The sequence below is a fragment of the Lepidochelys olivacea genome (assembly GCF_965140295.1).
Source record: "Lepidochelys olivacea isolate rLepOli2 genome assembly, chromosome: 7".
Taxonomy (NCBI): Eukaryota; Metazoa; Chordata; order Testudines; family Cheloniidae; genus Lepidochelys; species Lepidochelys olivacea.
In genome coordinates, this window is record NC_140417.1 from 44,816,404 (window position 1) to 44,844,036 (window position 27,633).

The window sequence follows — 27,633 nt, forward strand, 5'->3', positions numbered from 1 at the left end:
TTGCAGAGCTGATTCTTTTACTTTTTCTTTAATTAAAATTCTTCTTTTAAGATCCTGATTGCTTTTTCATTGTTCTTAAGATCCAAGGATTTGGGTCTGTGTTCACCTATGCAAACTGGTGAGGATTTTTATCAAGCCTTCCCCAGGAAAAGTGGGTAGGGCTTGGGTGGATATTTTTTGGGGGGGAGACGTCTCCAAGTGGGCTCTTTCCCTGTTCTTTGTTTAACATGCTTGGTGGTGGCAGCACAGGGCTCAAGGACAAAGCAAAGTTTGTACCTTGAGGAAGGTTTTTAACCTAAACTGCTAAGAATAAGCTTGAGGGTTTTTCATGCAGGTCCCCACATCTGTACCCTAGAGTTCAGAGCGGGGAAGGAACCTTGACAGAAGGGTATTGAAAGAAAAAAACAAGCTGATTATGTCTGGCGCAATAGAGAAGGTGGAAACCTGTGAAAGAATACAAAGAAGAGGGTGACAGCCAAAGTGATGGGTTAGGAAAGTGATCTTTGCAGCAGCAGTAGCAGTATTCTGAATGAATATGGGAGGGCCAAGACTGCATTTGTCAAGACCAGAGAGAACAATGTTGCAGTAATCAAGTCACAGGACAAGGAGAGCCTTGACGAGAGTTTCAGCGGCACAGATGGATAAGAAAGGCCGTATCTTAGAGATGTGATGCAGAAAGATTCTGCAAGACTTAGACATAGCCTGGATGTGAGGACCTGGAGAGGTCTGGGTCAAAGATGACACGCAGGCTGCAGGCCTGCATGACAGGCAGGATGGTGGTGTTGTCCACAGTGATCAACAAAGGAACAGGAAGCGCAGGCGGTGGTGGGGAATTAAGAGCTCTGTTTTAGCCATGTTGAACTTGAGCTGCTAGACACCCACACGCAGATGTCAGAGAGACAGAGAGATCCTGAGATTTTAGTTTCAACAGGTGACAGGTCCAGAGTAGAGAGGCAGATCTGTGAATTGCCAGCATAGCCAGGGTAGCTGAACTTGCATTTGCAGATGAGATTACCTAGAGATTATAGAGGGAGAAGAGAAGGTGACCAAACAGAACCCTGTGGAACTCCAAGGAAAGTTGGGGAAGAGGTGAGGGGGGACATGCCAAAAAACAATAAGAGGTAGGAGGAAAATGAGGAGAGAACAGAGTTATGGAAACCAAGGGAGCCAAAGATTTCAAGAAGAGCATAGTTGACAGTGCAGACAGGTCAAGGATTATGAGAATGAAATGCTGGTTCTGAGTTTGGCTAGGAAGAGATCATAAGAAACTTTAGTGACAGCTGTTTCAGTGAGGTACAAGGAGTGCAAGCTGAATTAGAGTGGTTCTAGGATGGAACTGAGGGAAAGGAACTCTAGATAACTATTTTAAACTGCATGCTCTGAGCTTAGAGATGAAGAAGGCAGATGGGATGGTAGTTGAAGAGGCAATTAAGGTCACGGATGGGTTTGGGGTTTGTTTTAAGATAGGAGAGACTTGTATTGAGGAGAAAAGTCACAAGAGCAGGAGCTTAAGGAGACAAGTAAGGGAAGGTGAGAGTGGGCACATGGGAGATCAGGAAATGGGATCAGATAACTGGGCCAAATGTAGGGGTTAGACAAGGAAAGCAGATGAGAAACTTCTACATTAGTTACAGGGAAGAAGGGGGAAGAAACCTGTAGGAGAGGAAGACAAGACAAGCCGAGGGAAAAGGGAAGGTCACATCACATTTGCCCATTTTCTCTTGGAAGAAGTCAGTGAGATCCTGTTCAGAAAGAAGTGGAAGCAGGAAGAGGGAAGGGTTTAAGGAGTGAGTCACAGGTGGCTAAAAGGCAGCTGGCATTGCATATGTGAGATTCAATCTATTTGGTTAACTAGGGCATTGGCAGGCTTGAAGTAGAGAACAAATTTATAGTGGAGAAATCAGCATGGTCCCTGGATTTCCACCACAGATTCTCTTTAGCATGACAGGAAGAGTGGAGGAAGGATATTGGGTATGAGCAAGGGCTGGGGTTTTGCAGGAAGACCTTGTGACGAGAGAGGGGGGCAAAAAGAATCAAGGGTGGAAGAGAGTGAAGCATGGATAGAATCAACCGCCATATCAATAGAAAAAAGGGAAGAGAGGCAGGCCGGCAGGCAGAAGGCTTAGAGCAGACAAGAAGTCATTAATGCTTATCAGAGTGGATAAAAAACATTTATTTAAATTATAAGTTTGTCTTTTTAAAATAAACTTATTTAATGCTAATTCTGAATTTAATACAAAATATGTTAATGCTTAAAATTATAATTTAGTTATAAATGTGAAACATGTTTTGATAAAAGAAGTTTATGTATCCAAAACATTTAAGGTTGTTTTCTTTAATAAAAAATTTTTTATATGCGGTTTTGTGTATTTGTTTAAATTCTGGTTACTATCCTAATGCAGCTTGACACAAAACGTAAGCAAAAAGTTATTTCGTAAATAAGCAATATATCATTCATTTTCTAACATTCTAACAATGTAGAATAAGAATCTGAAAATATTAAGCTATATAATTGCTTAAAAATTTATAGAGTTATAGCATACCATCCTATGTTGCAAAAAGGAGTACCAATCTAGTGTAAAGGCTCTAATTAGTTGTAAATCAACATGTTTTAATTGTTATACTGTAGAACCTCAGAATTACGAACACCTCAGGAATGGAGGTTGTTTGTAACTCTGAAATGTTCGTAACTATGAACAAAATGTTAGGGCTGTCCTTTCAAAAGTTTACAACTGAACAGTGACTTAATACAGCTTTGAAACTTTACTATGCAGAAGGAAAATGCTGCTTTTAATCATCTTAATTTAAATGAAACAAGAACAGAAACCGTTTCCTTACTTTGTCAAAAACTATTAAATTTTCTCTTTTTTTAGCAGCTTACGTTTAACACAGTACTGTAGTCTGCACTTTATTTCCTTTTTTTTTTTTTTTCCCCCAGTCTCTGCTGCTGCCTCATTGCATACTTCCAGTTCCAAATGAGGTCTGCAGTTGACTAGTCAGTTTGTAACTCTGGTGCTCATAACTCTGAGGTTCTACTATATTAACCAATAAGAATGCACCTTTCTTTTAAAAAATAAAGGAAGTACAAATGGAAATGTTGATTAAAATCAATTTTTTTTAAATCAAAGCTTTCCACCTGGTGATTTATATTTCTGATTTAAAAAATTGCCTTGATTTAAAATGAATCCATCCTAATGCTAACGGGATGGGTGTCATAGAAAGGCCACGTGACTGGGCATGAAAGTGGGAGCTTATGGGCAATGCTGAAAGACCAGATGATGGTCAAAGACATAGCACTCAGCAACAGTAAGAGATAGGGGTCTGCTTAATGGACACCGTGTGAAGCACATGGCCCTCTTGGCAAGAAAGTGAGTTGAATCAGGGCAAGAGCGGTGCAGCAGGTCCCACTATGAGGCAGCTAGGACACATTGCCCCAGGGAGTGGGAAGAAGACTATTGTAAGCCTTTCAGAATAGAATAATGTCTTACTGAACCTTGAAAGTCTTCATTAATGAAGATTCCAGAGCCCCAGGTAGGAGAAGACTCTATTGTTTAGTGGATATTGGAGTTAGAGTTTTTCTTAATACTTAACCTACTTAACCCTGAGGTCTTGCAAGCTCACTCCTTTTTGGTTGCAGCTTCCTGTCCTCTTTGCACCACCCCTTTATGTATTTGTAGAGTTATGTCTCCCCTCAATCATTTCATCCAGACTCCCCTCCCTCTTGCATTCCTTGCACATGCAGAACTCCTAGAGCAGGGGTTCTCAAACTTCATTTCATGACTCCCTTATGACAACAAAAATTACTTCACAACTCCTAAAGGTTGTGAAGTAATTTGGCAGGGGGGCCAAAACTGAAGCTCAAGGGCTTCAGCCCCAGGCAGGGGGCCTGCAACCTGAGCCCCGCCACCCAGAGTGAAAGCCCTCGGACTTTGGCTTCAGCCCAGGGCAGTGAGGCTCGGGCTTCAGCCCTGGGCCCGGGCGCCAGTCCTGGCAACTCCATTCAAAAGGAGTCCCGACCCACTTTGGGATCCATTGTCCTAGAGACTTCATGAGGAGCAAAGCATGTTCGATCAGGCCCGCAGCCATTAAGGAAAAAAAGTCAGCCTTACAAGTTCTGCACTCACCACCTCCTATTACTAAAAGGAGTCAGGGAATGGATTTCTTGATGATTACCTGTTCTGCATTCCCTCTGGGGTACCTGGCACTGGCCACTGTCGGAAGACAGGATACTGGGCTAGATGGACCTTTCATCTGACCCAGTATGGCCATTCTCAATTACCCATCTGTATTTTGAAAATACTCCTATGTATTATTTGTTATACATGACTATGAATACTTCTATATAAACACATGCATAATATGGTTCAATTTGTGACACTGCAGAGGAAACCAAGGTAAATCTCTGCCATAGATACCATTTATTTTTTAATTACTGAATTTATGGTGGAATACATTATGTCATTTCTTTGACAAAAAGCAGTTCAGCAAACAGTAATGTTTTCCACAACAGGAGTAATATACAAGCTTTCAAAAAAATTCATAGTTAGAGGCGGCAATTGTTTTAAACATATTATCTTCACTAAGTATTTTACTATTAAAAGGTAAAATAGTACTATTTGTGGTAGCGGTCAGTTACACAGTAAACATACCCGTTAGGTACTATAAGTTGCCATTTAGCACCACCACACCCTTTTATAGTGATTTTGCTCACATAGAGTCTGAACGTTACAAATGCTGCTGCTGCTAAGTCTTAAAACATTCAGTTTATAAAAAGACACCACCGTAACCTGGGACTCTCATGAATCAGAGACCCAAAATTTAACTTAGGTTCTATCATCTGTTAATAGGATTTGTGCTTTTATTTCCTCCCTCCTGGACCAGTCCACACAAGAGATCCACTTCCTAGACACTACAGTGCAAATAAGTGATGGTCACATAAACACCACCCTATACCGGAAACCTACTGACCGCTATACTTACCTACATGCCTCCAGTTTCCATCCAGGACACATCACACGATCCATTGTCTACAGCCAAGCCCTAAGATAACACTGAATTTGCTCCAATCCATCAGACAGAGACAAACACCTACAAGATCTTTATCAAGCATTCTTAAAACTACAATACCTACCTGGGGAAGTGAGGAAACAGACTGACAGAGCGAGAGGGGTACCCAGAAATCACCTACTACAGGACAGGCCCTACAAGGAAAATAACAGAACACCACTGGCCATCACATACAGCCCCCAGCTAAAACCTCTCCAGCACACTATCAACGATCTACAACCTATCCTGGAAAATGATCCTCACTCTCACAGACCTTGGGAGACAGGCCAATCCTCGCTTACAGACAACCCCGCAACCTCAAGCAAATACTCACCAGCAACCACACACCACACCACAGAAACACTAACCCAGGAACCAATCCCTGTAGCAAACCTTGTTGCCTACTGTGTCCCCATATCTACTCTAGCGACACCATCAGAGGACCCAACCACATCAGCCAAAGGCTCATTCACCTGCATGTCTACTAATGTTATATATGCCATCATGTGCCAGCAATGCCCCTCTGCCATGTACATTGGCCAAACCGGACAGCTCCATGTAAAAGAATAAATGGACACAAATCGGACATCAGGAATGGTAACACACAAAAGCCAGTGGGAGAACACTTTAATCTTCCTGGACATTCTGTAACAGATTTGAAAGTAGCTATACTTGAACAAAAAAACTTCAGAAACAGACTTCAGAGAGAAACAGCAGAACTAAAATTCATTTGCAAATTTAACACCATTAATTTGGGCTTGAATAGGGACCGGGAGTGGCTGGCTCATTACAGAAGCAGCTTTGTCTCTCCTGGAATTGACACCTCCTCATCTATTGTTGGGAGTGGACTACATCCACCCTAATCGAATTGGCCCTGTCAACACTGGCTTTCCACTTGTGAGGTAACTCCCTTCTCTCCATGTGTCAGTATATTTATGTCTGCATCTGTAACTTTCACTCCATGCATCTGAAGAAGCGAGGTTTTTACCCACGAAAGCTTATGCTCAAATATATCTGTTAGTCTTTAAGATGCCACCGAACTCCTTGTTGTTTTTGTGGATACAGACTAACACAGCTACCCCCTGATATTTTTCTCTTACTATGTCAGCTCAAAAATGGCTTGGTCTGGAAATCTGAAGTTCTGTTTTGTTACCTGCAATGAGAACTATTGTGCAGATATTTTTAGAATAGTTGGGAAGTCAATTTTGGAGAAAGTCACTCACTGTAAAACTTCCAAAACTTTTCATAACCTGATAGAGATTATGAATTCCTGTGTTTAAGCTTTCGTTAACAAGACAGCTTCTAGCTCTTTTTGTTAAAGATAAATAGAAAAGGAATGCTGATCACGGGCGGCAGTTCACCAAGTTAACCTTACCCTCAAAGTCATTCAGTTATTCATGGGCCTCCTGCACCACTCTCCTCCACATCTAGGAAGGAAAACATGTCAGCCACCAGAGCTGCCTGGTAGAGTTCCTGCTCGTGACTGAGAGCATCTATGCACACCCTTCCTACCATAAAAGGAGCAGATGGGGGAATCCTAGACCTAATCTTCAATTCTGTAACTCCTTCAGTGATGCTACTAAAAGACACCATGACCCACCAGTCCTTGAGCCAATGCCATTTTCCTTTCCACAGAGGTAACTGCATACTACAGTGCCTCAGCAGCAAACTCATTTTCCACCCATTTATCCACTGACAACCAGTTGAGTAGTGGATAAGGAAGATGTAGTGGCAGAAATTCACCCTACTGATGGGTGAACACATGATGGCATGATATTTAATCCCTTCTGTCAGGGGATGAGTGGTATTGGCAAAGACAATTACTTCTTTAAAAATGTAGAGGTAAGAAGCCATTACACACCTAAATTATCTTGTCACGGGAAAAACATTTAGATGACTTCAGGTCACAGTTACTAAAAAGAGCATGTATACCAATAAAAAAAGTACATAAATACTTACAAGATACTTCTTCACTGGCTTTTTGACAACAATTAATTTAAAAAAAAAAGTTTAAAAATAGAAAAATAAAAGCCTCCACTTACTATATTTCAAGTGGTATCTAAAAATTTCACTACTTATAAGACCACTATACACAGACACACATGCATCTACCTCAACCCTTCTCCACACACACCGAAAGCCTGGAACTGCATGCAAATTTGATGCTGTCCTCTCTCTATATTTTGACAGCAGATAGCGGAGTAGCACATCCATATGCTGATACACCTGTTTAAAGTGTCTTACAGTTTTAGTCAGTGAAGTGGAGAGTTTCTATAGTTTTACCACTTACCAATCAGGCCGGTAGAAGGTGAGGATTATATGGCCAAAATTAAGATTGCTTGCAGAATCTTAACTCTGCATTTTTTGGACTCCTATTTATAAATATAACAATACTAATGTTTTACGTAACCATTTGCTTACAATGTCTACTCTGTTAATGAAGTTGTCTGGAAGTAGTCATTAGAACCTTCAGATAAAGTATACATACAGTGTACATATTTACATTTTTCTAATGACTACCCAAGAACGACTTATAAAGGTCCTGTAACATTCTGTTCCTGTATGATGAACAAATATCAATGGTGGGCCTGCACACCAAGTCTCATTTGTATGAAAGTGAGTGAAAGTATTTCACAACTTGAAGCACTTAAAAACGTGCAGCTACAGCATGATATTTTGCAGCTGCAAGATGCCAGCTCAGAGCTACGAACTCCAGTCTCTCTGATGATCCTTCTGGTATGAGAGGCCAGCTCCATTATAATTAAAGACAGCAATATAAACTTGGCAAGTCTCCCTATTTAAACTAGAGCTAAATCAGCCAGTAACACAAATTCCTTGCACTCCAACAGTTGCGTCAAAGCACGTTTGAAGGAACTCAAATCTTTCTTCTTGAAATTTTCACTTACAAATAACTGTCCCAGAACAGCAATCAGCTGTCAGAAGAACCACCAAATCTGGACCAGGTATATTCTCCCACACAAACTCACAAGTCAAGAATGTCTTCAGAACAAGCTGTTCATCTGAGTAACTAAAAATATATATATATATACATATATTTGTCTTTTAACACTTCATTTTCAACTACAGTGGCACTGACTGAGGAGATGTCTACATTGCCATCAGAGGTGTGACTGCAGCACATGCAGACATCACCAAGCTAGCTTTGAGCTAGCTAGTTTGGGTACCAAAAGCAAAGAAGCCACAGCAGCAGCAGACGGCAGCATGGACTAGCTGTCCAAGTACATACCCAGGGTCCCAGGCAGAGCTGAAAAGCTCATGCTGTCATGGCTTCATGGCTACTGTTACTTAAGCTAATTAGATCAAAACTAGCTTGGATAAGTGTACACTTGCTGCATCTCCCTGTCACTGGGGCAGTACAGACAGCTGTGTTAAGGTTAGAGAGGAAGTGGTAAAGACACAATACATATCACATACACACTTTCTGGGGGGTGAAAAAGTTACATTAAATCAGCCTCTAAATCAACACAGCAGATTTTATAAGGTTGCAGAAGTCAACCCAGGGCCAGAATAGGTCTGTTGAACCAGGTCCTAAGTTAATATACTACTAAGATTGCACAAGAATGTTTGATTTTTTTAGAAAAAATGCTCTCTCTCATCCCCACCTCCTTCCATTACTCCCTAACTGGAGGAACTAGCGTGTTGCAAAGCAGATTATAGCAGTCCGTCACTGCAGAAGAGTTTTCAGCTGTTGCTAATACAACGTAACAAGGAATGCCGGAATCCAGCAGATGATGAGCGGCAGGTCTGATTGACCTAAACCAGACTCAAAACTGAGTGACTCGTATGTCTGTGTCCATATGTATCCAATGCAAAATGGTCAGTCCCATATCTGACTAGCTGATTCAAGAACAGTCTAGTCATTTTTTTAAAATATAGGATCAATCCACACAAATCTACTTATGAAGTCTCCTCTAGTATTGCACAATGCAATACTCAGCTATTCACTACTTTTTCAGATCTGGAACTACTCCAGGCCAAGGTCAAATTCTCTCCTTTATGCAACCACACGGTGGGGAAGAGGGAGGCAGAAAGAAGAAAAAAACAAAGAGAGAGAGAAAGTGTGTGTGTAGAAATCAGGCTCAGACTCCTAATAAATAAGTTCATCACATACTAAAAAGACACTCCCCCTCTCTATGCTTCCCCCTTCTCCTGCTCTCAAACTAGGACTCACTATAAGAGGCACACAGTCCTCACTCTCCACTACCTAGGCCCTCTTTGGTGGTATAGTGGTGAGCACAGCTGCCTTTGAAGCGGTTCACCTGGGTTCGATTCCCAGCCAATGCAATGGGGGGGGAGGAATAGCTTAGTGGTTTGAGCATTGGCCTGCTAAACCAAGGGTTGTGAGCTCAATCCTTGAGGGGGCCATTTAGGAATCTGGGGCAAAAATTGGGGATTGATCCTGCTTTGAGCAGGGGGTTGGACTAGATGACCTCCAGAGGTCCCTTCCAACCCTGATATTCTCTGATTCTTCCAGTAAATTATTAATGCCCTTGCTCCCCTTAAGTGTTAAGTATGAAAGAAAACGGGGTGTGTGTCTGTGTGTATTTTTTTACATGTCCTGTATTTAGTGGATAGCTTGTTTTTGTATTTCATGTAACTCACCCCAGTATACAGCTTCAGGCTAGGGTTTTCAAAATGGGGCCTACAAGAGTTGAGCTTCCAAATGGGGCTACAAAAGCCCAAAGCCCTTTGACTTTGGAAGTCCCAGCCCTCAGCCAATAAGGACACTGTTGGGTTAAAATTTAAATCGTCACTATCATCATCTTGCAAAATAATATTTTAGAACTTGTTTGCTTTTCATTATTCATGCCTTTGCTGCCTCACTCAGCTTGGACAGTAAAATTAGACTATTTATTTAGATTTAACATTTAAAAAAACACAAGAGCTCCAAGCACTCTGAATATAATTAGACCTACCAACAACAAAACACCCAGCAGCATAAATACTAGAATACAAATAAGTTAATTCTGCCAATCAGGAATATTACGTAATCAAATGAAGATAATTTATCTTAGGCAGCTGCCAAAATGGGAAGACTCCAGAAAAGCTCTCACCCCCAAATCACGCCCAGGAACATACCCCTCCTCCTTCCCAGAAACCCTATAAGACAAAGTAACTAGTCTGTGTATAGAGCCATTTTCCAATATTGATCCCTATGTATGAGCACTTTTTATTTCAGTAGCTGACTCTGAAGGAAAGATTGTTTTACAAAGCAAGTTCTCACAATTTAAAAACAATTTTAAAGCCAAATTTGGATCTGAGGTGTATACTGTCTCCCTTTTTTCCTTGCTTATGAAAACAGTACATTAGATTAATAAGTTACATTTCTTGTCATGTTTTCTCAATATTTCCTCCACCACTACCCCCCCAGATGAAATTTCAGGTTTAATTAAAAATCTGATCAAGGAACCTTAAGAGTTATAGGCCAAGAGAATTGAAGCCTAACACTCGACTCAACATCATTTCTCTGTCCATCTGCTGAGTCCACGTGCTTTATGCATTACTTTACGAAAGTAATAGTGAAGATTCTCCTCACCTGATGACCATGAAGAGTATACAGCAGCCTTCCTTCTAGTAAATCCAGAATTTTAAGGGTTGAATCATTGGAGGCAGTAATGAGGTAGTTTCCAGAGGGGTGAAAGGAAAGACAATTTACCACAGCACTGTGTACTAGAGGAGAAAAAAAAATACATACACACACATACATCCAACATCTGAAACCAATTTACACAGTAAGTTGTCCCCTCCTTCTGCTCCCCCCCCCCCACAAAAAAAAAAAGGTGCAGGCACTTTCCAATACTCTGTTATAATGTGTTTAATGTGTTTTCTGATCATAATTTTCACATTATGCAGGAACTCTTTTCAAAGCATTTTACAATGAGGGTCATATCTTCAGGCCTGGGGAAGAGTAAGTTTTGCCAGTTACTCCAGAGCCCGGTTTGGCCCTATGCATTTTAGGTTTAAACCAGAAGTTTGAACTGTACACCAAGGTCTTCTCTTACCAACAAAAAGGGAACATTTTTCCACTGAGGCTCTACTTTTCTCAGATTCTAAGCCATCTTAAAATGAAGACAAAACATCAAAGCCAGAATCTCAGGGAGAATGTTAAGTAACACTTTTGTGAAAAACTACGGAAAGTGATTTTGTTTTGACTTGCCACTTGTGTCAAAATTTTGTCTTCCTCCAAAATCTGCAGTCTTAGTTTAAGATACTTTGTAAGAGAAGTACCAGCCAGCTTGAAAACATATGTTTGATAGCAGCCCTATTTGAAGGTCTAGCATGAGATGTCTTTATAGTTTCAACAAAACTCACCAGGACATGAAAGTTTGTTAAAACAGTAAAGTAGTATTTTGGGATTTTTAATTTTGAAAACATGCATATCCAGAGATACAAGCCTTTCTACATGGGGGCAGAGCTTAAGAGCGGTACTTGGAAGAGTTTAAAAAAAAAATTTTCAGGAAAAGTCTGAATTAATCTTCTGAATAGTATCTTTTTCAAACCTCTGCAACAAAATGATCTCCTTATATTTATGTATTATAGCATAAATATGCTATTGAGCATGTTTATCTGTGGGAACATATAGTACTTCACATAACGTACAAATGCTTATGCATATGTGATGTTACAGGATACTAGTAAACACCACTTAAACATGTTTTGAACATGAAGTCAAATTTATCTCTTAGTTACATTATCTAGCTCCAAAATGTTCTAGCGCCTTGAATTTATGCTTTATTATAAAAAGAGCCAGACAACATTCTTATTTTTATTTCAATCCAAGTTGCACATTAAACTTACCTAGTCTTACTACAAACCGCAGATAGAATTTTAAAAGCACGTAACATCTTGCATTAGATTATGAAATCTGAAATAATCTTGTTGAGTTGTAACACAGAATGTAGATATTTCCCCTTAAACATTACTAACAGCTCTCACATCACCAACAATTCTTAAAGTGTCTTTTAAAAAAGAGGCCCAACTGTACAAAAAAAAGATTCTTAATCCAACCCAGGTAACCTGGAAATGATTACTGCCTCAGGTAAACACTTAACTTCACATGTAATTGAAATAATGAATTTAATTCCATCATGTATATATTTTCCCAACTGATGGGCAGTGGGGGGAAAAAAAACCGCAAATATTTCTAGAGACCGAAATTCATCCAGAGATCAAAAATGGAACAAGGTTTTTACTATAGATATATTTTATTTTGGCTCATGTCACAAGAATAGGAATGTTAGTACAGGAACCCATCACAATGGGATAAAATTTCACCAAGTAATAATTTTCTACTGCTAATGAAATGTATATAGCCAAGTAGTATATAGTTGTAGTGGCCAAGCAAGGTACTAACAAACTTCAACAGGACTTTATTTTTTAAAGTGGAAACCTCTTTTCCAAGCTGCTGTTGCACCATCAGTAGATTTCCCTCAGCCTCTTCAACTCCTCCCCCTCCTTCCTGTTTCCTGTCCTTTCAGACTCCCAACAGCCAGTGCTCTCAATTCTAATAATTACAAGCAACATCTAAACAACACATTCCCTCCTCTCTTGAGAAACTCTCCCAATTACAATAAACGTTGTTCTAACCACAGGAACAAATAGGAAACCAAGCACTATATTGTTAACAGAATTATTACACTAAAAACACTATAGACACTAGGTAACATAGTCTCTAGTCCAGACAGGTGGTCGTCTGGGTCTGAAAGGCCATCTCTCAAGCCCCGGTTCCAGTGCAATGTCTTGTTGGTTTGATACTATGGTGAAGTCATCCAATGCAGACTGGGTGTTGGCATAGTCTCCTCTTGGTGCATAAGCAGGTGCAAGATAAGAAGCATCCCATATCACCCATCAGAAAGTCGATCAGTGTAAGGTCCCTTCTTCGCCATGATTTTAAGAGGAGCTGTGAATTTATGAATTCCCCTTTGCATAAAATTCCAGGTTTTTGTATTCTAACAAAGGAACCACACTGAAACTTTGGTTCCTTAGCACCCCGCCGCTTGTCTGTGAAAGCCTTATACTTCGCTTGGTTCTGTTCAACTATTTTTCTCATATCATCCTCGGTTGGGGCATCAGGTCGTGCCTTTAACAATCCAGCAATGTTCAGTTTAGTATTCATCCGTTTCCCATGCAGTAACTCTGTGGGCGATCTTCGCATTGTGGCATGTCGTGTAGCTCGGTATGCTTGCAAGAAATCAGTAGTGAAGGTTATCCACAATCTCCCTTCCAGTTTTGCAAACTCTCTTTCAAACTTCTGTTAAACCGTTCAATTTCCCCATTGGCTTGAGGGTAGTATAGGGATGACCTTCTGTGTAAAAATGTTCCTCTCTCCTAGAAAAGTTTCAAACTCCAAGGAAGTAAATTGACTACCATTATCTGAAACCAGTTCTTTGGGGTTCCCTTCCCTGCTAAAAACTGAAGAGAAGAGCTTAATTACTGTAGCAGAAGAGATTTGCGATGTAAATGCTACCTCAGACCATTTACTGAACTACTCTATTAAGGTGATGGCATAACAACAGTCAATTGGAACAGTATCAAAGGGTCCTACAATGTCAATTGCCACTTTTTCCCATGCAGATTCAGGAAGAACAGGCTGTAATAGAGGGGTACATGTCACTGCTGTCTTATCATGGATTTGGCAAGTGACACAGAATTTTATGAGTGCGTCAGTTTGAGAGTCCATCCCTGGCCACCAATACAGATCCCATAGTCGTCATTTGGTTCTGACAATTCCTTGATGAGTATTGTGTGCCAGGTGTATGAGTTTTGACTGTAATTCTTCTGGCACAAGTAGCCGGTGTGTACCTCATAGCACACAGCCATCGAGAAAAGAAAGTTCACCCCGAACTCTAAAATAAGGCAGCAAAACTGGGTCAAGGTTTTTAGGGTGACTGGGCCGTCTGTCAGAAATTCCCATAGTTTTTGTTGAATTGGACACGCTGAACAAGCAGCTTGAAATTGTTCTTGTAACTACAGTAAGAGTGCTTGTAATAAGTGCAACTACTACACCCTCATCCTCCGGTGGATCATCTGGTGAAGGCAAAGGCAGGCGAGAAAGGCAATCAGCTACCACATTTTGGTTTCCAGGTTTATATTCCAGTTCATAATTGAAAGAGTAGTCTTGCAGACCATCTAGTAATACGATATCCTGCTCTTCCCAGTTCTTTCGTGGTGAGCAACGTCAAAGGGCCATGGTCTGTGCGCAACTTGAACATGCGGCCCCACAGGTAAGTTCTCCATTTTTCAGTAGCCCAGACACAAGCAAGTGCTTCTTTTTCGACTGTAGAATATTTCCTCTCGGCATTACTTAGTGTCCTTGAAGAAAATGCAATAGTCCTCTCTGTGCTGTCCTCATGAAGCTGCGTGAGGACAGCCCCAAGTCCATAATCAGAAGTATCAGTAGTTACAATTATGGGCAAGACAGGACTGAATAGTGCAAGTACTGAACTATGTACAATCAAGTCTTTCACCGTTTTGAAACTAGCTTGTGCATCCGTTGTCCACACTAAGGTTGAACTTCCCCGTAATAATTCTCGTAACGGTTCAATGACAGAAGCATAATTGGGAATGAATTTTGCATATCAGGAGGTAAGACCCAAGAAGGAACATAAGTTTTGCAAATCTGTTGGAGGAGGAACATTTGAAATTGCCAGGATATGAGCCGGATCGGGTTTTAGTCCAGCCTGTGAAATTGTATGCCCCAGAAAGGAGAATTCAGTTTGTCTAAATTTGCATTTGGACCTATTGCACTTGAGGCCTGCTTTGCTGATGCAGTTTAGTACAGACTGCAAGTTACTGTCATGCTCCTCCAAAGTATTTCCAAACACGATAATATCATCCAAATAGCACTGAACTCCATGTTGATTCTTCAAAATCAATGACATTTTTTGGAAGGCACTTGGGGCTGATGCGAGACCATATGGAACACGTTTAAAACGGAATAGTCCCTCGTTTAATAAATGCTGTGAGGTCTCTGCTATCTTCTTGCAACATAACCTAGTGGTATGCGCTCTGCAAATCAAGAGCAGAAAACATCTTTGCTCCAAAGAGTTCTGCAAATACTTCTTCTATGAGAGGAAGAGGATAGTTGCCAATCACAATAGCTTTATCTGGCTCCCTTAAGTCCACACAAAGGCAAATGCCTCCACCCTTCTTCTGCGTCACTACTACAGGTGAAACCCATTCCGAGGAGTTAATCTCTTCAACAATGTCCTCTTGAACAAGTTTTCTAAGTTCCTCTGAAACAGCTTCCCTGACTGAAAATGGTAAGTGCCATAATTTCTGTCATACAGGCATCACATTATTCCGCATATTAACTTTATGCGGAAACCCATAAGCACAGCCGAGTTTCTCCTCAACCTGGTGTTGAGTCCCAGCTGAAACTGGTGTGTGTACCGCAAGAGTGTTTTGCTGAGGAAGATCAATTCGTCCATAAACTACCCTGAGATCTAAAGCAGCCTATAAATCTCTGCCAAGGATAGGAGTACCTTTGTGGACAATGTAGAATTCTGCAGTTACACAGCAATCACCAAAAGTAACTATTGCTGGCAGGCAGCCACGTACTGGAATATGATTTTTCAAATAGCACACCAAGTGAAGCCTGGGTTCAGTAAAAGGCACATCTTTAAAGTAATGCAAATAGATGGAATCAGGTAGTATAGATACTGCTGAGCCAGTGTCCAACATTAGCTGAATAAAGTGATTTGCCTGAGGGTATGGCAGAAACATTTACCGTGCACTTTATTTGTTCTGGAATATGTACAGTAGTGATTTTGTCCATGCTCAGCACAGTAACATCTGGTATTGTAACTGCATGCACCTGTTGATTGAACTGGCTGCTGTGACATACTTTAGCAAAATGCCCAATCTTTTTGCAACGATTGCACTGAGCTACTTTTGCCGGATATCCTGTGTAGCTTGCAAGGTGTTGTGGGGATCCACAGCAAAAGCATGCTTTTACTGTATTTTGAATTTGCTGATTTGGTGGTTTTTCATTAGTTTTCCTCTTGTAATTGTTTGTCTGCAGCGATACTGAACTTTTCTGCAAAGGAGTCACAGCCTGGACTGTGCCTCCTGTATCCATGCTCATTATTTTGGCTTCAGCTGTAGCTGACTCAATCTGGGTAGCAATCGTTATTGCTTTTTCTAGTGTAAGTTGTAGTTCTAGAAGTTAACGTTCTTTTACAAGCAGCATGGTTGTTTTCTCAGTGAGCTGGTCTCTAATCATCTCATCTGCCATATTCCCAAAGTCACAAGTTACAATCAGACTCCCCAGGGAAGCAATATACTGCATTATAGTCTCCCTTGGTTTCTGCTCACGCTGGCGAAATCTGTAGCAATTCGCTACATTCACTTTTGGTACAAAAAAGTTCTTTAATGCAGTGAGTGCAGTCTCATATTTATTGTCTGCAAGGGGAAAAGTGTAAAATATACGCTGCCCTTCTGCTCCAAGGCAGTGGATTAGCAGAGCACGCTTTCTTACTTCAGAAATCTCTATAGCACTGATTGCAGGCAGATAAGTCTCAAACATATGGATCAAGGCAGTAAAAGCAACTGGATGCTCACCTGGGCTTTGTAGAAAGGGTGCAGATGGGTTCAGAGGCAGAAGATCCATCCTTGTCACCAAAATGTTGTAGTGGCCAGGCAAGGTACTAACAAACTTCAACAGGACTTTATTTTTTAAAATGGAAACCTCTTTTCCAAGCTGCTATTGCACCCTCAGTAGCTCTCCCTCAGCCCCTTCAACTCCTCCCCCCTCCTTCCAGTTTCCTGTCCTTTCCGACTCCCAACAACCAGTGCTCCCTATTCTTATAATTACAAGCAACATCTAAACACCACACCTCCACACTCAGATCTATTATCCCCCACTCCATATACCCATTCAGTTAATGGGCATACATGTATTTTATCAAAGGAATAAATTTCAGAACAGAATACTTTGACCAAGCCTGCACAGAGAAGTGACCAGAACGATGGTGGCCAAGAGTGGATCCTCTGAATCCCAGGACAGGAAATGAACTACTTTCAACTTCAACAAAGAGCACGGGAACTTTCTAGGATGGAAGGAAGCCATACAAACCCCCCAGACAGGTCAAGGCCAAGCTTTGTAAGCAGCCACAGCTTTTGTGCCCAAGTACTTCTTGGCAGCCATAAGCTCAGAGAAAGTTCCATCTGTCCTCCTCTGCCATTAATTATTGCTATTTATTATCTGTACTACCTTAGTGACTAGGGACCAACTCATAGACCAGGGACACCACTGTTCTAGGCATTTACAAATACAGAACAAAAAGACGGATTGTAAGCCTCTTGAGGCAGGGACCAAGTAGAAAGTGAGACAACAGATAGATATAGACAGAGGGAGGAGTACAAAGAATGATGCAATACTGGTCAGCATGATAGGCAGTGGTCACAGCAAACTAGCAGCATAATCACTGTCAATTTTTTGTAGGCTTCACAGCAAAGGAGATTTAAAGGTGGATGATGAAGTAGCTTTGCAGATATTAATGGGGAACACCTCCCAAGCATATGAGGCAGCATGGGAGAAAGCACACCAGATGTTTGAGAAGTTAACGAGTAGTAGAGGTTGGCATCATGGGCCGTTAGGAGGCGATCATCAATAGCTCAACTGCTTCCCATTCCCCTCAAGAGATACTTCATACCACCACCTCCTCCTCCTCCCCCAACCCACTCACACTGAGTTTGACAGCAAGTGCTGTGATCCAACTCTATTTCATGCTGCAACCAACAATACCAATGAATGGTAGAGGCAACAGGGGAAAGAGGAAGCCGCTGCCACTGACTTGTCCATTTGCCATTCAAGGCTTAAAAGTGTGTATGACCAATATTAGAGAGACACAGTGTCTCTCCAATATCCTGGGACCAACATGGTTACAACTACACTGCATATGGCCAATATTAACAGCCAGTTATGATTAGCCTAGTACTAAGGTCATACGCACATCTCTTTTTGCAGATTTATCCACTAAAATTGAGTCACTGCAGTCTATAGGGTGAACTTAAGTATTGTGACCAAAATGTAAATCATGAACTGTGACAATGGTCAGCCCATTGAGTACCAGAGATTAGTTAATGCTATTTTTGCTGCCATTGACTAGAATATAAATTAAGATGGCCATAACACAACCTCAATAAAGGTGGTTTCCATTGTACATCTATTGTTCTGTATTTTTCATCTTTTTTTGTTCTTTATCAACAGTTCTAATAAAAAAAATATTCATCATGTTACAAAAAAAAAAAAAGTGTAGGGCTGTTCCAGTAGACTAATGTAAGCACAATGTGAACTGACAAATTTTGGGCACTGCAGAGCCAGCAGAGTTGGCTCCTAAAATACTGTAATCTGGGATCACCTCTGATCTGATGGCTTACTCACAGATCAATGACTCTGGGCTGTAGGTTAAAAAAAAAAAGAGAACTAATGGGTAAAACTGAAGGAAATCCAAAGGATTCTAAGCTACTGTTAGTAATACAACCTCTGTTCTCCCTTGCTGCAAATGATGCCTCCCCTTCTCCACCCCCATACCAAAAATTTTAACAAAAAACAAACATGGAAAACAAATATTTTGGCAATGCACAATGTGATCAGGATGATTGCCCAGGGTACTCAACTCCATGAAATCTGCATTGCACTTGTTTTTGTGACCTAAATGTACAATATATGATATAGTAATTTATTCCAAATGTAATAAGTATAAATGGAATAAATTACTATCAACATTTATTATTAATTTGTATTGCGGTACCACCTAGGAGCCCCAGCCACGGACCAGACTCCATTGTGCTAGATGCAAATAAACACAGAACAAAAAGTCGGTCCCTGCCTCCAAGTGGCTCGTATAGAATAATCTAGTCCCCTAAATTATTCTGTTACTAGCCAGAACCCCCAAAGACACTTCAGATGGCGGACATGGAAAATGTCTTTCATTAGGCTACCTCTAATTATTTATGCACTTGCTGTAACTAGACTGGTAAGAGATGTCACTATAACTTTATCCTGCTACCTGTAAGAGTAGTGCATCATGCCTAATACACAAAATGGCTTGACACTAATAAAATTTTATGTCTGAGTAAATTCAGACAGTCATTCTGAAGAGTCCACTATTTACTCCTCCTAGATAATGAGTAGTTGAAGGTTAAGTCATATCACTGGGATGCTAGTTTTCCTTATTTTGCAATATGGCATCAGATTTGCCCATGACAACAGGTCTTAACATATTAGTGAATTTCACACCAATAACATGGCTATACAGACTCTTTTTAGTTGATCTGCTGTACAGGAGTACTCCTATCAGTGTAGTGGATAAACAGTTCATTTGTCTGCTCATTAAGTATGTCCAGATTATTTATAAGTTAGTTTATTGAGAGACACTATACAAAAGCAGAAAGCAAATTGTAAAACCTTTGACTATCATTTACAAATGGTGCAGTTGGAACAAAGTCATGGCAACAACAACAACAAAAGATCAATTACAATTCTTTAATCAATCCAGTTTGACTCTTACAATGGATTCCCTTAAAATCATACAGAAACGTGTCAGTTTTTTAACATGATTATATATTGAAGGAAAAGATGCCCTCTAGTGGAATTGAGTGATTTCATGGTTATCTGTTCTTCTAAAAATATAATTTCATTTTCACATGTGCGATATCCATAACTTCTATCTAAATCAAATGAGTTAGGTATATAAATCCTCATGCAGGAAAGAGAGAGATACCCATTTGTATCTGCAAAGCAACTGGCATGAATTCACTGTGCTCATAACCATTGCAAGTTATTAATTTTAATTTATTATTTCAAACTGAAAGTTTGGTGCCTAATTAGGATTTATGCAATAGCTGGTTTTACAAGATTTCAATAACAAAAGTGTAACAATAAAATGCCACGCAGGAAAAAGATAGAGTTAAAAATCCAGAGACAAAAATAAACCTGGCAGTCAAATAGCAACTAAGCCACACTAGACCCAGACAATTTAATCTCTCTAAATCATAAGCAGGAAGAGATCACTGTAGAGCCAAATAATGGTGTGGCTGGAAACACATGCTGTTTATCCTGCCACTGCATAAAAGCTGATAAGCAGTTTCAGATTGCCCTTTACCCTAGTTTAAGGATTTAAAAAGTTCTGCCTGTTTTATAACAGCAGAGGTTTTATACCCATTTCTAAGTTTCACTAATACACACAGTTTGGAGTAAGCACTTCTCTCAATACACAGACAACTTTGCTAGTGGAGTTTTGGCCATCAGAAAGAATATACCCCCTTTACCTCAGACACTAATATTTGGTTTGTATTGAAATTCTTGGTTACAACTATAGTGTAACCAATAATATGGTGACACGCATCCACCATCCACAAGCATTCTGCACTGAGCCTCTTCTGGAAGGTCTTTGTTTTTCTTAACATAGGTTTATCAACATAAATGTTGATACATTGAAAAGGGCTCACAGAAGAGCCCAAGAACAATTAAGGATTGGAAAATATGCCTTATAGTGAAAGACTCAAGGAGATCTATCTGCTTAGCTTAAAGAAAAAGTTAGAGGGGACTTTATCACAGTTAATAAGTATCAACATGGGGAACAGAAATTTAATAATAGAGGGCTCTTCAATCTAACAAGCAAAGGTATAACGTGATCAAATGGCTGGAAGTTGAAGCTAGACAAATTCAGATTAGAAATAAGGTGCAATATTTTAACAGTGAGGGTAATTAATCATAGGCACAACTTACCAAAAGTTGTGGTGGATTCTCCATCACTAGACATTTTAAAAATCAAGATTGGATGTTTTCCTAAGAGATATGTGTGACGCTCTGTACCTCGGGGGAACACATTACACCCCCATGTTCATCTTTATAAAATGATTGTGTGGTATCCAATGCAAAGTTGGTCATGTTGGGTGTCTTCGGAAGGGTTCATGATACACTGAACATTGTTGTTATAGTGATGTTATAGTAAGGTTATAATTTCATGTATATAGTTATGAGGCTGAAAATGTATCGTCATGGCTTAAAGCAAGCCCAGGCAAAAACTCTCCAAGAACAGAGAGGCAGTTCACACCTCATCAGGGCATGTATGGGACAAACCCAGCCCAGCCTCACAGGAACAAAGGACACTGGCCTAGGCAACAACAAAAGAATCTGTCAGACTCTCGAGTGAGTCAGCTCCCTTCCTTTGGTCAGTTTGGAAATGCAATGAGGTCATGCTCACCTGACTCTGAAAGAGGGGTGGGGGCGCAAAGCCAAGAGGGAAGAAAGGACATAATAAAAGGGAGAGACATTTGCCATGCACTCTCTCTCTCTCCCACCTACATCTACAGGCACCACACCAACAGACTGAAGCGCTGATCAAAGGGGAGAGCCTGGCTGAAGAGCAACCAGCCAGCCTGTGGTAAGAAGCATCTAAGTTTGTAAGGACACTGAAAGTGTTAAGATCAGCTTAGAATGCGTTTTGCTTTTATTTCATTTGACCAAATCTGACTTGTTATGCTTTGACTTATAATCACTTAAAATCTATCTTTATAGTTAATACATCTGTTTATTCTACCTGAAGCAGTGCATTTGGTTTGAAGCGTGTCAGAGATTCCCCTTGGGATAACAAGCCTGGTACATATCAATTTCTTTGTTAAATTGACAAACTCATATAAGCTTTCAGCGTCTAGCAGGCATAACTAGACACTACAAGACGGCGGTTCCTAGGGTTGTGTTTGGGCCCGGAGGTATTGGCTAGTATCATTTGGTTGCACAATCCAAGGAGCAGCTTACATGCCAGAGGCTGTGCGTGAACAGCCCAGGAGTGGGGGTTCTCACAGCAGAGCAGTGTAAGGCTGGCTCCCAGAGTCAAGGATTTGAGTGACCTAGCAGATCACCGGTCCAGACAACACCAGAGAAGAATGTCAAAATATGCTCTAGTGCAAACTGGAATTAATTCAGGGAAGTCCTGTGTCCTATGGCCTGTGTTATACAGGGAGTCACACTAGATGATCACAGACCTTAAAAATCTATAAACAGTAAAAACAGCTCTATATATGCATGTTTACAGTTCTGAAGTTTGCAGACTGGTTCATTAAAACACTGCCTCTAAGAAGGATTATTTACTAAAATGTGGTTAAGCAGGGACATGGTCATTTGACAAATGAGTGCAGCAATCTCTGAAGGCTAACCCTAGGGACTATCTCATCACACTTAGAGTACCAGGAGATCATGTAGCTTTGAATTTCAGAAACCCTCAGAGAGAAAGGAGGGAAGGTAAGTTCCCTTTTTTTACAGTGCTGCTGTTCACTTGCTTCCTTATGGTACCAAAGGACTTTGATAGCCTCAGTGGCCTCTTCGCACACGTCCCAATTTACTATTGAATGCGTTCCTCTCAAAACACTTATCTGTAACAAGAGTTTAAGCATATGCTTTTAGAGGTAGATGTGAAGGAGGAGCTGGCTACTGAGGAGAAGTGATAGGACAGCTCTGCTTTTTTGGCATTGCTACCGCTTTCCACACCTATCAGCCATATGTACACTCACTAATTATTAATAATATAGGGAGGCTAAAGAATGATTAGTTCCCCCAGTCTGACTTAAGTAAACAGATACACAAAGCTGAAAACATTGTTGGGTAGGGACATAGCACAGGCTATATAAAGCCTAGAGGTGCCAACAGTTTAATTTAGATCTGGCAAGATTTATTTGCAACTTGTAAAGTGAGCAAGAATGCATTGCAAGCAATTTTTTCCCCCCTTGGCCTACCCTCCTGGGGATCCAGTTATTAGGTTAAATACCACAGTGGAAAAAAACAAACAACAAAAAACTCTCCTAGGTCTGTAACTTACCTTGATAATGCTGGAGGAGTCTATTCATCCTAACATCCCACACCTTCACTGTGTTATCTGTACCAGCTGCAGCAATGCACGTACCACTGGGATGAAAATCCACATGATTCACAAACCTATAAAGAAAAACCCAACAGTTTAAACTTGAAGGGATCCCTTCCAAGAAGGAGTACTACAGTAGGTTAGTGTAATAATATGGGGACAGGAGGAACTCTGACTTGATGCTAAACACAGCTCAAGTCAACTAACATTTATCTTGTGCTTCTCTCACACCCCTAAGGCAGGATATGATATAGCACTATATTTTATACATTTGTATTAAAAAGAATTTGAGGACAATTACATGAGTTCCAGAAGCAAATCTTCTGGAATTTTGTAGATTTAAATGTCTTAACATTAATTTTCAAAAGTTAATATTTAATAGAAGTAATTATTTTTTACTAAGATCATAGGAGTTCTTTAATTGGTGCTTATGAGATACAACATGCAGCGATATCCTCTGAACACATTGTTATTTTAAAGGAAGTATAAAATAGATCCTTTGTAAGGTGCTTTGTAACTCTTGCTCTATTGATACAAGCAAGACATCAGATACAAGAAAACTGACTGCCCTATTAGCATCCTTACATTGCACCATATTAAGAATACCACCAGGCGCTTATATAGTGCTTTTCATCAAATTCTCAAATCTGTTGCGTGGAGGAACCGTGTGTACTAAAAAGGCTTATGAAAAATAACAATATTGTACCATGACATTAATGAGATCAGAATCAAAGGTCATGACATTAAATACAACCTTAATGACAAATTCAGACGTTATCTTGAAACAAGAGAATTGTATGACAGGGAAAACAAAAAAGGCAGTATGCAGTTACTGGTCTATTGAGGAGGTGTGTGTCAAATGATGCTATGGAATGGAAAACTAGAAATCATGGGTTCTAGTCTCAGTTCTATCATTGACTTGTTCTGTAACCTTGGAGAAGTCCCTTAATTTTGCGGTGGTTCAGTTTTAGCTGTAAAATAGGTATAACACTTCCCTACCTCACAGACATGTAGGAGGTTTGACTAATTTTATGAATGGTTTAGAGAGCTAGAATGAAAGGTACAGCACAAGTGCAAAGCATTATTACAAACACCTTTTAATTCTTGAACTTCATTAATTTAGAGCACAATAAAGTTTTGGCAAACCTAGTGAAGGGAAGTGAGATCTAAACCTCCTTAAGTTCCCTAGAACTAGAGATCAACATTGTGTGTTGAAGAGAAGAGACATGAAAAGTTTCATTTAATGCGGTTTTGTCCCCAGCATAAATGTGGCTAAAATGATTTCTAGAACTGTTCTCACACCTAGGCCACTAGATGGACGTTAAAATATATTTAGCTCCATTTACACTGACATCCATGTTACTTTCAAGCCCAGCTATAGGATATCTGGAAGGAATTGTTGGTGACTAAAGGTCATTTCTGTGTAGCTAGGATCTATGTGACTGTGCAGTCAGTCAGTTACGATTTAATCTCTTCCAAACAGTAAAAGCAGTGTGGAAGGCTCAGGTAAAACAGCCTTGTGTGTCTTGCCCCTGCGCATTCTACTGGTACTCACCCACCATGCTCACAAAAAGAATGTATACATTCTCTGCTGGTTTTATCCCATAGTTTGATAGTTTTATCATCGCTGGCAGAAGCTATTAGTCTTCCATCAGGAGAAAATCTAAAACAAAGATAGGAGTTATAACAAAGTTCAGAACTAATAAGGAGCTGGAGGGGATAGACAGTATGGGCTAGATCTGGATACCTTACTCATGGCAGGATGCATCTTAGGGTTTCTCTACACCAATATTTAGTTCACAGCATGCTGGGATGTAAATCTACACCGCACTAGCCTGCCATGCACTAAATGTCATTGTGTACCCTGCTGCCTTGTATTGTGGATCCTGCTGTTCTCTAGTGCACTTCGATCTACTCGCATTTCAAAGCAGGGTAGATCAAAGTGCACTAGGGAATGGTTAGTGTGTAGCAGCAGGGTCCACAGATACTTAGCATGTGATAGTTTACACCCCAGCTTGCCGCAAATTAAATGTTCATGTAGACAAGTATATACTCTTTGAGTAGTCCCACTGATGTCAGTATGACTACCTGAGGAGCAAGGGTAGCAGAATGCAGAGCTAAATCTGCAAAGCTAATTTCTATGAGAAAAGCAACCTAAAAGGACTGAAATGATTGAACAACAGGAAGATAGATTAAGAGACTATTCAGAAAAAATGGTTAAACTGATTTCAGATCATCTATCCCACTTGTTTTCATTTAAACCTGTTTCAAATGCTTCATTTCTAGGCCCTGCTTCAGACAATTTCTAGATTCACTACCAGTAGGAAAGGTAATTTATTTGTCTTCAAAATTCCTATATTTCTGGTTAAGACTATTAGTAGAAGTTCAAAATAGGCAACAGTAACTGTAGCATTAGAAACGCTGTTTGACAGTACCAGACTAGTGCAACCTTAAGCTGCCCTCTCCAACAACTTCACGCATGCAAGTCACACCACTGAGATCAACACACCTCACATGCATAAATATTTACAGGATTAAGGCTTTAGGTTGCAATGAAAGAATTACAGTCATGTGTATAACATAATGGGGATAACACTATTTCGATATCGCATCATGTATATTCTCACACACACCCCAACACCAGAGTACGACAGCAATATTAGAGATTCATGTCACTATAACTCCCAGATGAAACAGCAGCCTTACTTTATGGACATTTTAGGGGTTCTTCATTTAATATATACTGCATCAAAATCAGTTAGAACTAAATGACAGCTGCTTTTTAAAAGCAGCATTCTTTCCCATTTAAGCTGATTCTTTCATTTTCTACAGTACTTTTGCTATTATTTGTAGTCATATGTGCTTTTCTGACTAAAACCACAAGTGATAATTGTTTATCAGACCATTACAAGCTTCCATATTGAATACCTAAAATAACAGCAAGTTTAGCACATCAAAATGCCAAAGTTTTATATATAGTTCTTCTCCAAGACCATCTTCATTCTTAAAGTACACTTTCCCTTTAAAAAAAAAAAAAAGATTTCTCCTAACGAGGCAGGGACAGGAGTGCAGATGATAATTTCTAATCAGAGGCCTGATCAGCCTAAAAGGTGATCAGATATATTTAGATAAGCGTTTTAATACTGCTTTCTGCTGTCGAAAGGAATCGCCATACTAGACAGGGTAAGAAGAAGTGAAACAGGGTTGAAATAACTAAACAGCTGGCTTCTCTTATGGACAGAAAAGACCATAAGAATGGCCATACTGGGTCAGACCAATGGTCCATCTAGCCCAACAGCCTGTCTTCCAACAGCAACCAGTGCCAGATGCTTCAGAGGGAATGAACAGAACAGGGGAATTTCTTGAGCGATCCCTGGATGGAGACCGAATTCTTTTTTGAATCCAGTTATACTTTTGGCCTTCACAGCATCCTCTGACAAATTCCACAGGTTGACTGTACAACTGTATGAAGAAGTACTTCCTTTTGTTTGTTTTCAACTTGCTGCCTAAACATTTCATTGACCCCTGGTTCTTCCATAATGTGAAGGAGTAAATAACACTTCCTTAATCACTTTCTCTACACCAGTCACAATTTTATAGACCTTTATCATAGCCTCTCTGAGGTCATCTCTTTTCCAAGCTGAAAAGTCCCACTCTTTTTAATCTCTCCTCATAGGAAAACTATTCCATAACCATAATCATTTTTGTTGCCCTTTTCTGTACCGTTTCCAATTCTAATATATTTTTTTTGAGATGGGAAAAGCAGAACTGCACACTAGGTGTGGGAGTACCATGGATTTATATAGGAACATTATGATATTTTCTGTCTTGTTATCTATCCCTTTCTTAATGGTCTCTGACATTGTTAGCCTTTTTGACTGTCACTGCACATTGAGATGTTTTCAGAGAACTATCCACAATGACTCCAAGATATTTCTTGAGTGACAACACCCTGTGTAGAATCCATTAAGTCCATTAATGGCTATTAGCCAGTAAGGAATGGTGTCCCTAGCCTCTGTTTGTCAGAGGGTAGAGAAGGATGGCAGGAGAGATATCACTTGATCATTACTTGTTGGGTTCATTCCCTCTGGGGCACCTGGCATTGGCCACTGTTGGTAGACAGGATACTGAGCTGGATGGACCTTTGGTCTGACTCAGTATGGCCATTCTTATGTTCTTATCCGTTGTGACGTTACACTCCATATATTTATGGAAATATGCTTATGAGTGTGAATATAATGTAACTGGAATATGCTTTTTGCAAAAGGTCTCTTGTAAGGATCATTACAAACCTTATGATCTACTGTTTCATCCTATTTGTTTCCATGTATTATTTCTATGTCTGGAGTTAGGAGAATAAGGCCATGGCTACATTTGCACATGTAAAGCGCTGGGAGTCAAACCAGCCCTCAGAGACAGCAGCAGGGAAAGCGCTGCCATGCGTTTACACTGTCAGCAATAAGCACAGCGGCGTGGCCACATTAGCTCCTCTTGCAAAGCCAGAGAGAGCAGTGCATTGTGGTTGCTCTCCCAGCATGCAAGTGGCTAGTTTGCTTTTCAAATGGGGGCAGGGGAGGGTTGAGTGTGACAGAGAGTATGTTATGTGTATGTGAGGGGAGAGTGTGTGTGTTTTGGGGGGCAGAGAGCATGTCAGCATGTTGTCTTGTAAGTTCAGACAGCAGCAAGGGGAAACCCTGGT

At 40.3% G+C, this 27,633-nt stretch overlaps 1 protein-coding gene across 4 annotated transcripts in view; it reads right to left on the bottom strand.

Annotated features, from left to right (window-relative positions):
- POC1A (POC1 centriolar protein A) overlaps positions 1 to 27,633 on the bottom strand; it is a 107,441-nt gene that overhangs the window by 66,419 nt on the left and 13,389 nt on the right. For all 4 annotated transcript variants that reach the window (XM_084634060.1, XM_084634061.1, XM_084634062.1 and 1 more), the window contains exons 5-7: positions 24,490 to 24,597; positions 22,893 to 23,008; positions 10,604 to 10,737 (exon numbers count right to left, since the gene is read on the bottom strand). In XM_084634060.1, coding sequence (XP_084490186.1) covers positions 10,604 to 10,737; positions 22,893 to 23,008; positions 24,490 to 24,597 — 358 coding nt within the window. The remainder of the gene's footprint in view (positions 1 to 10,603; positions 10,738 to 22,892; positions 23,009 to 24,489; positions 24,598 to 27,633) is intronic.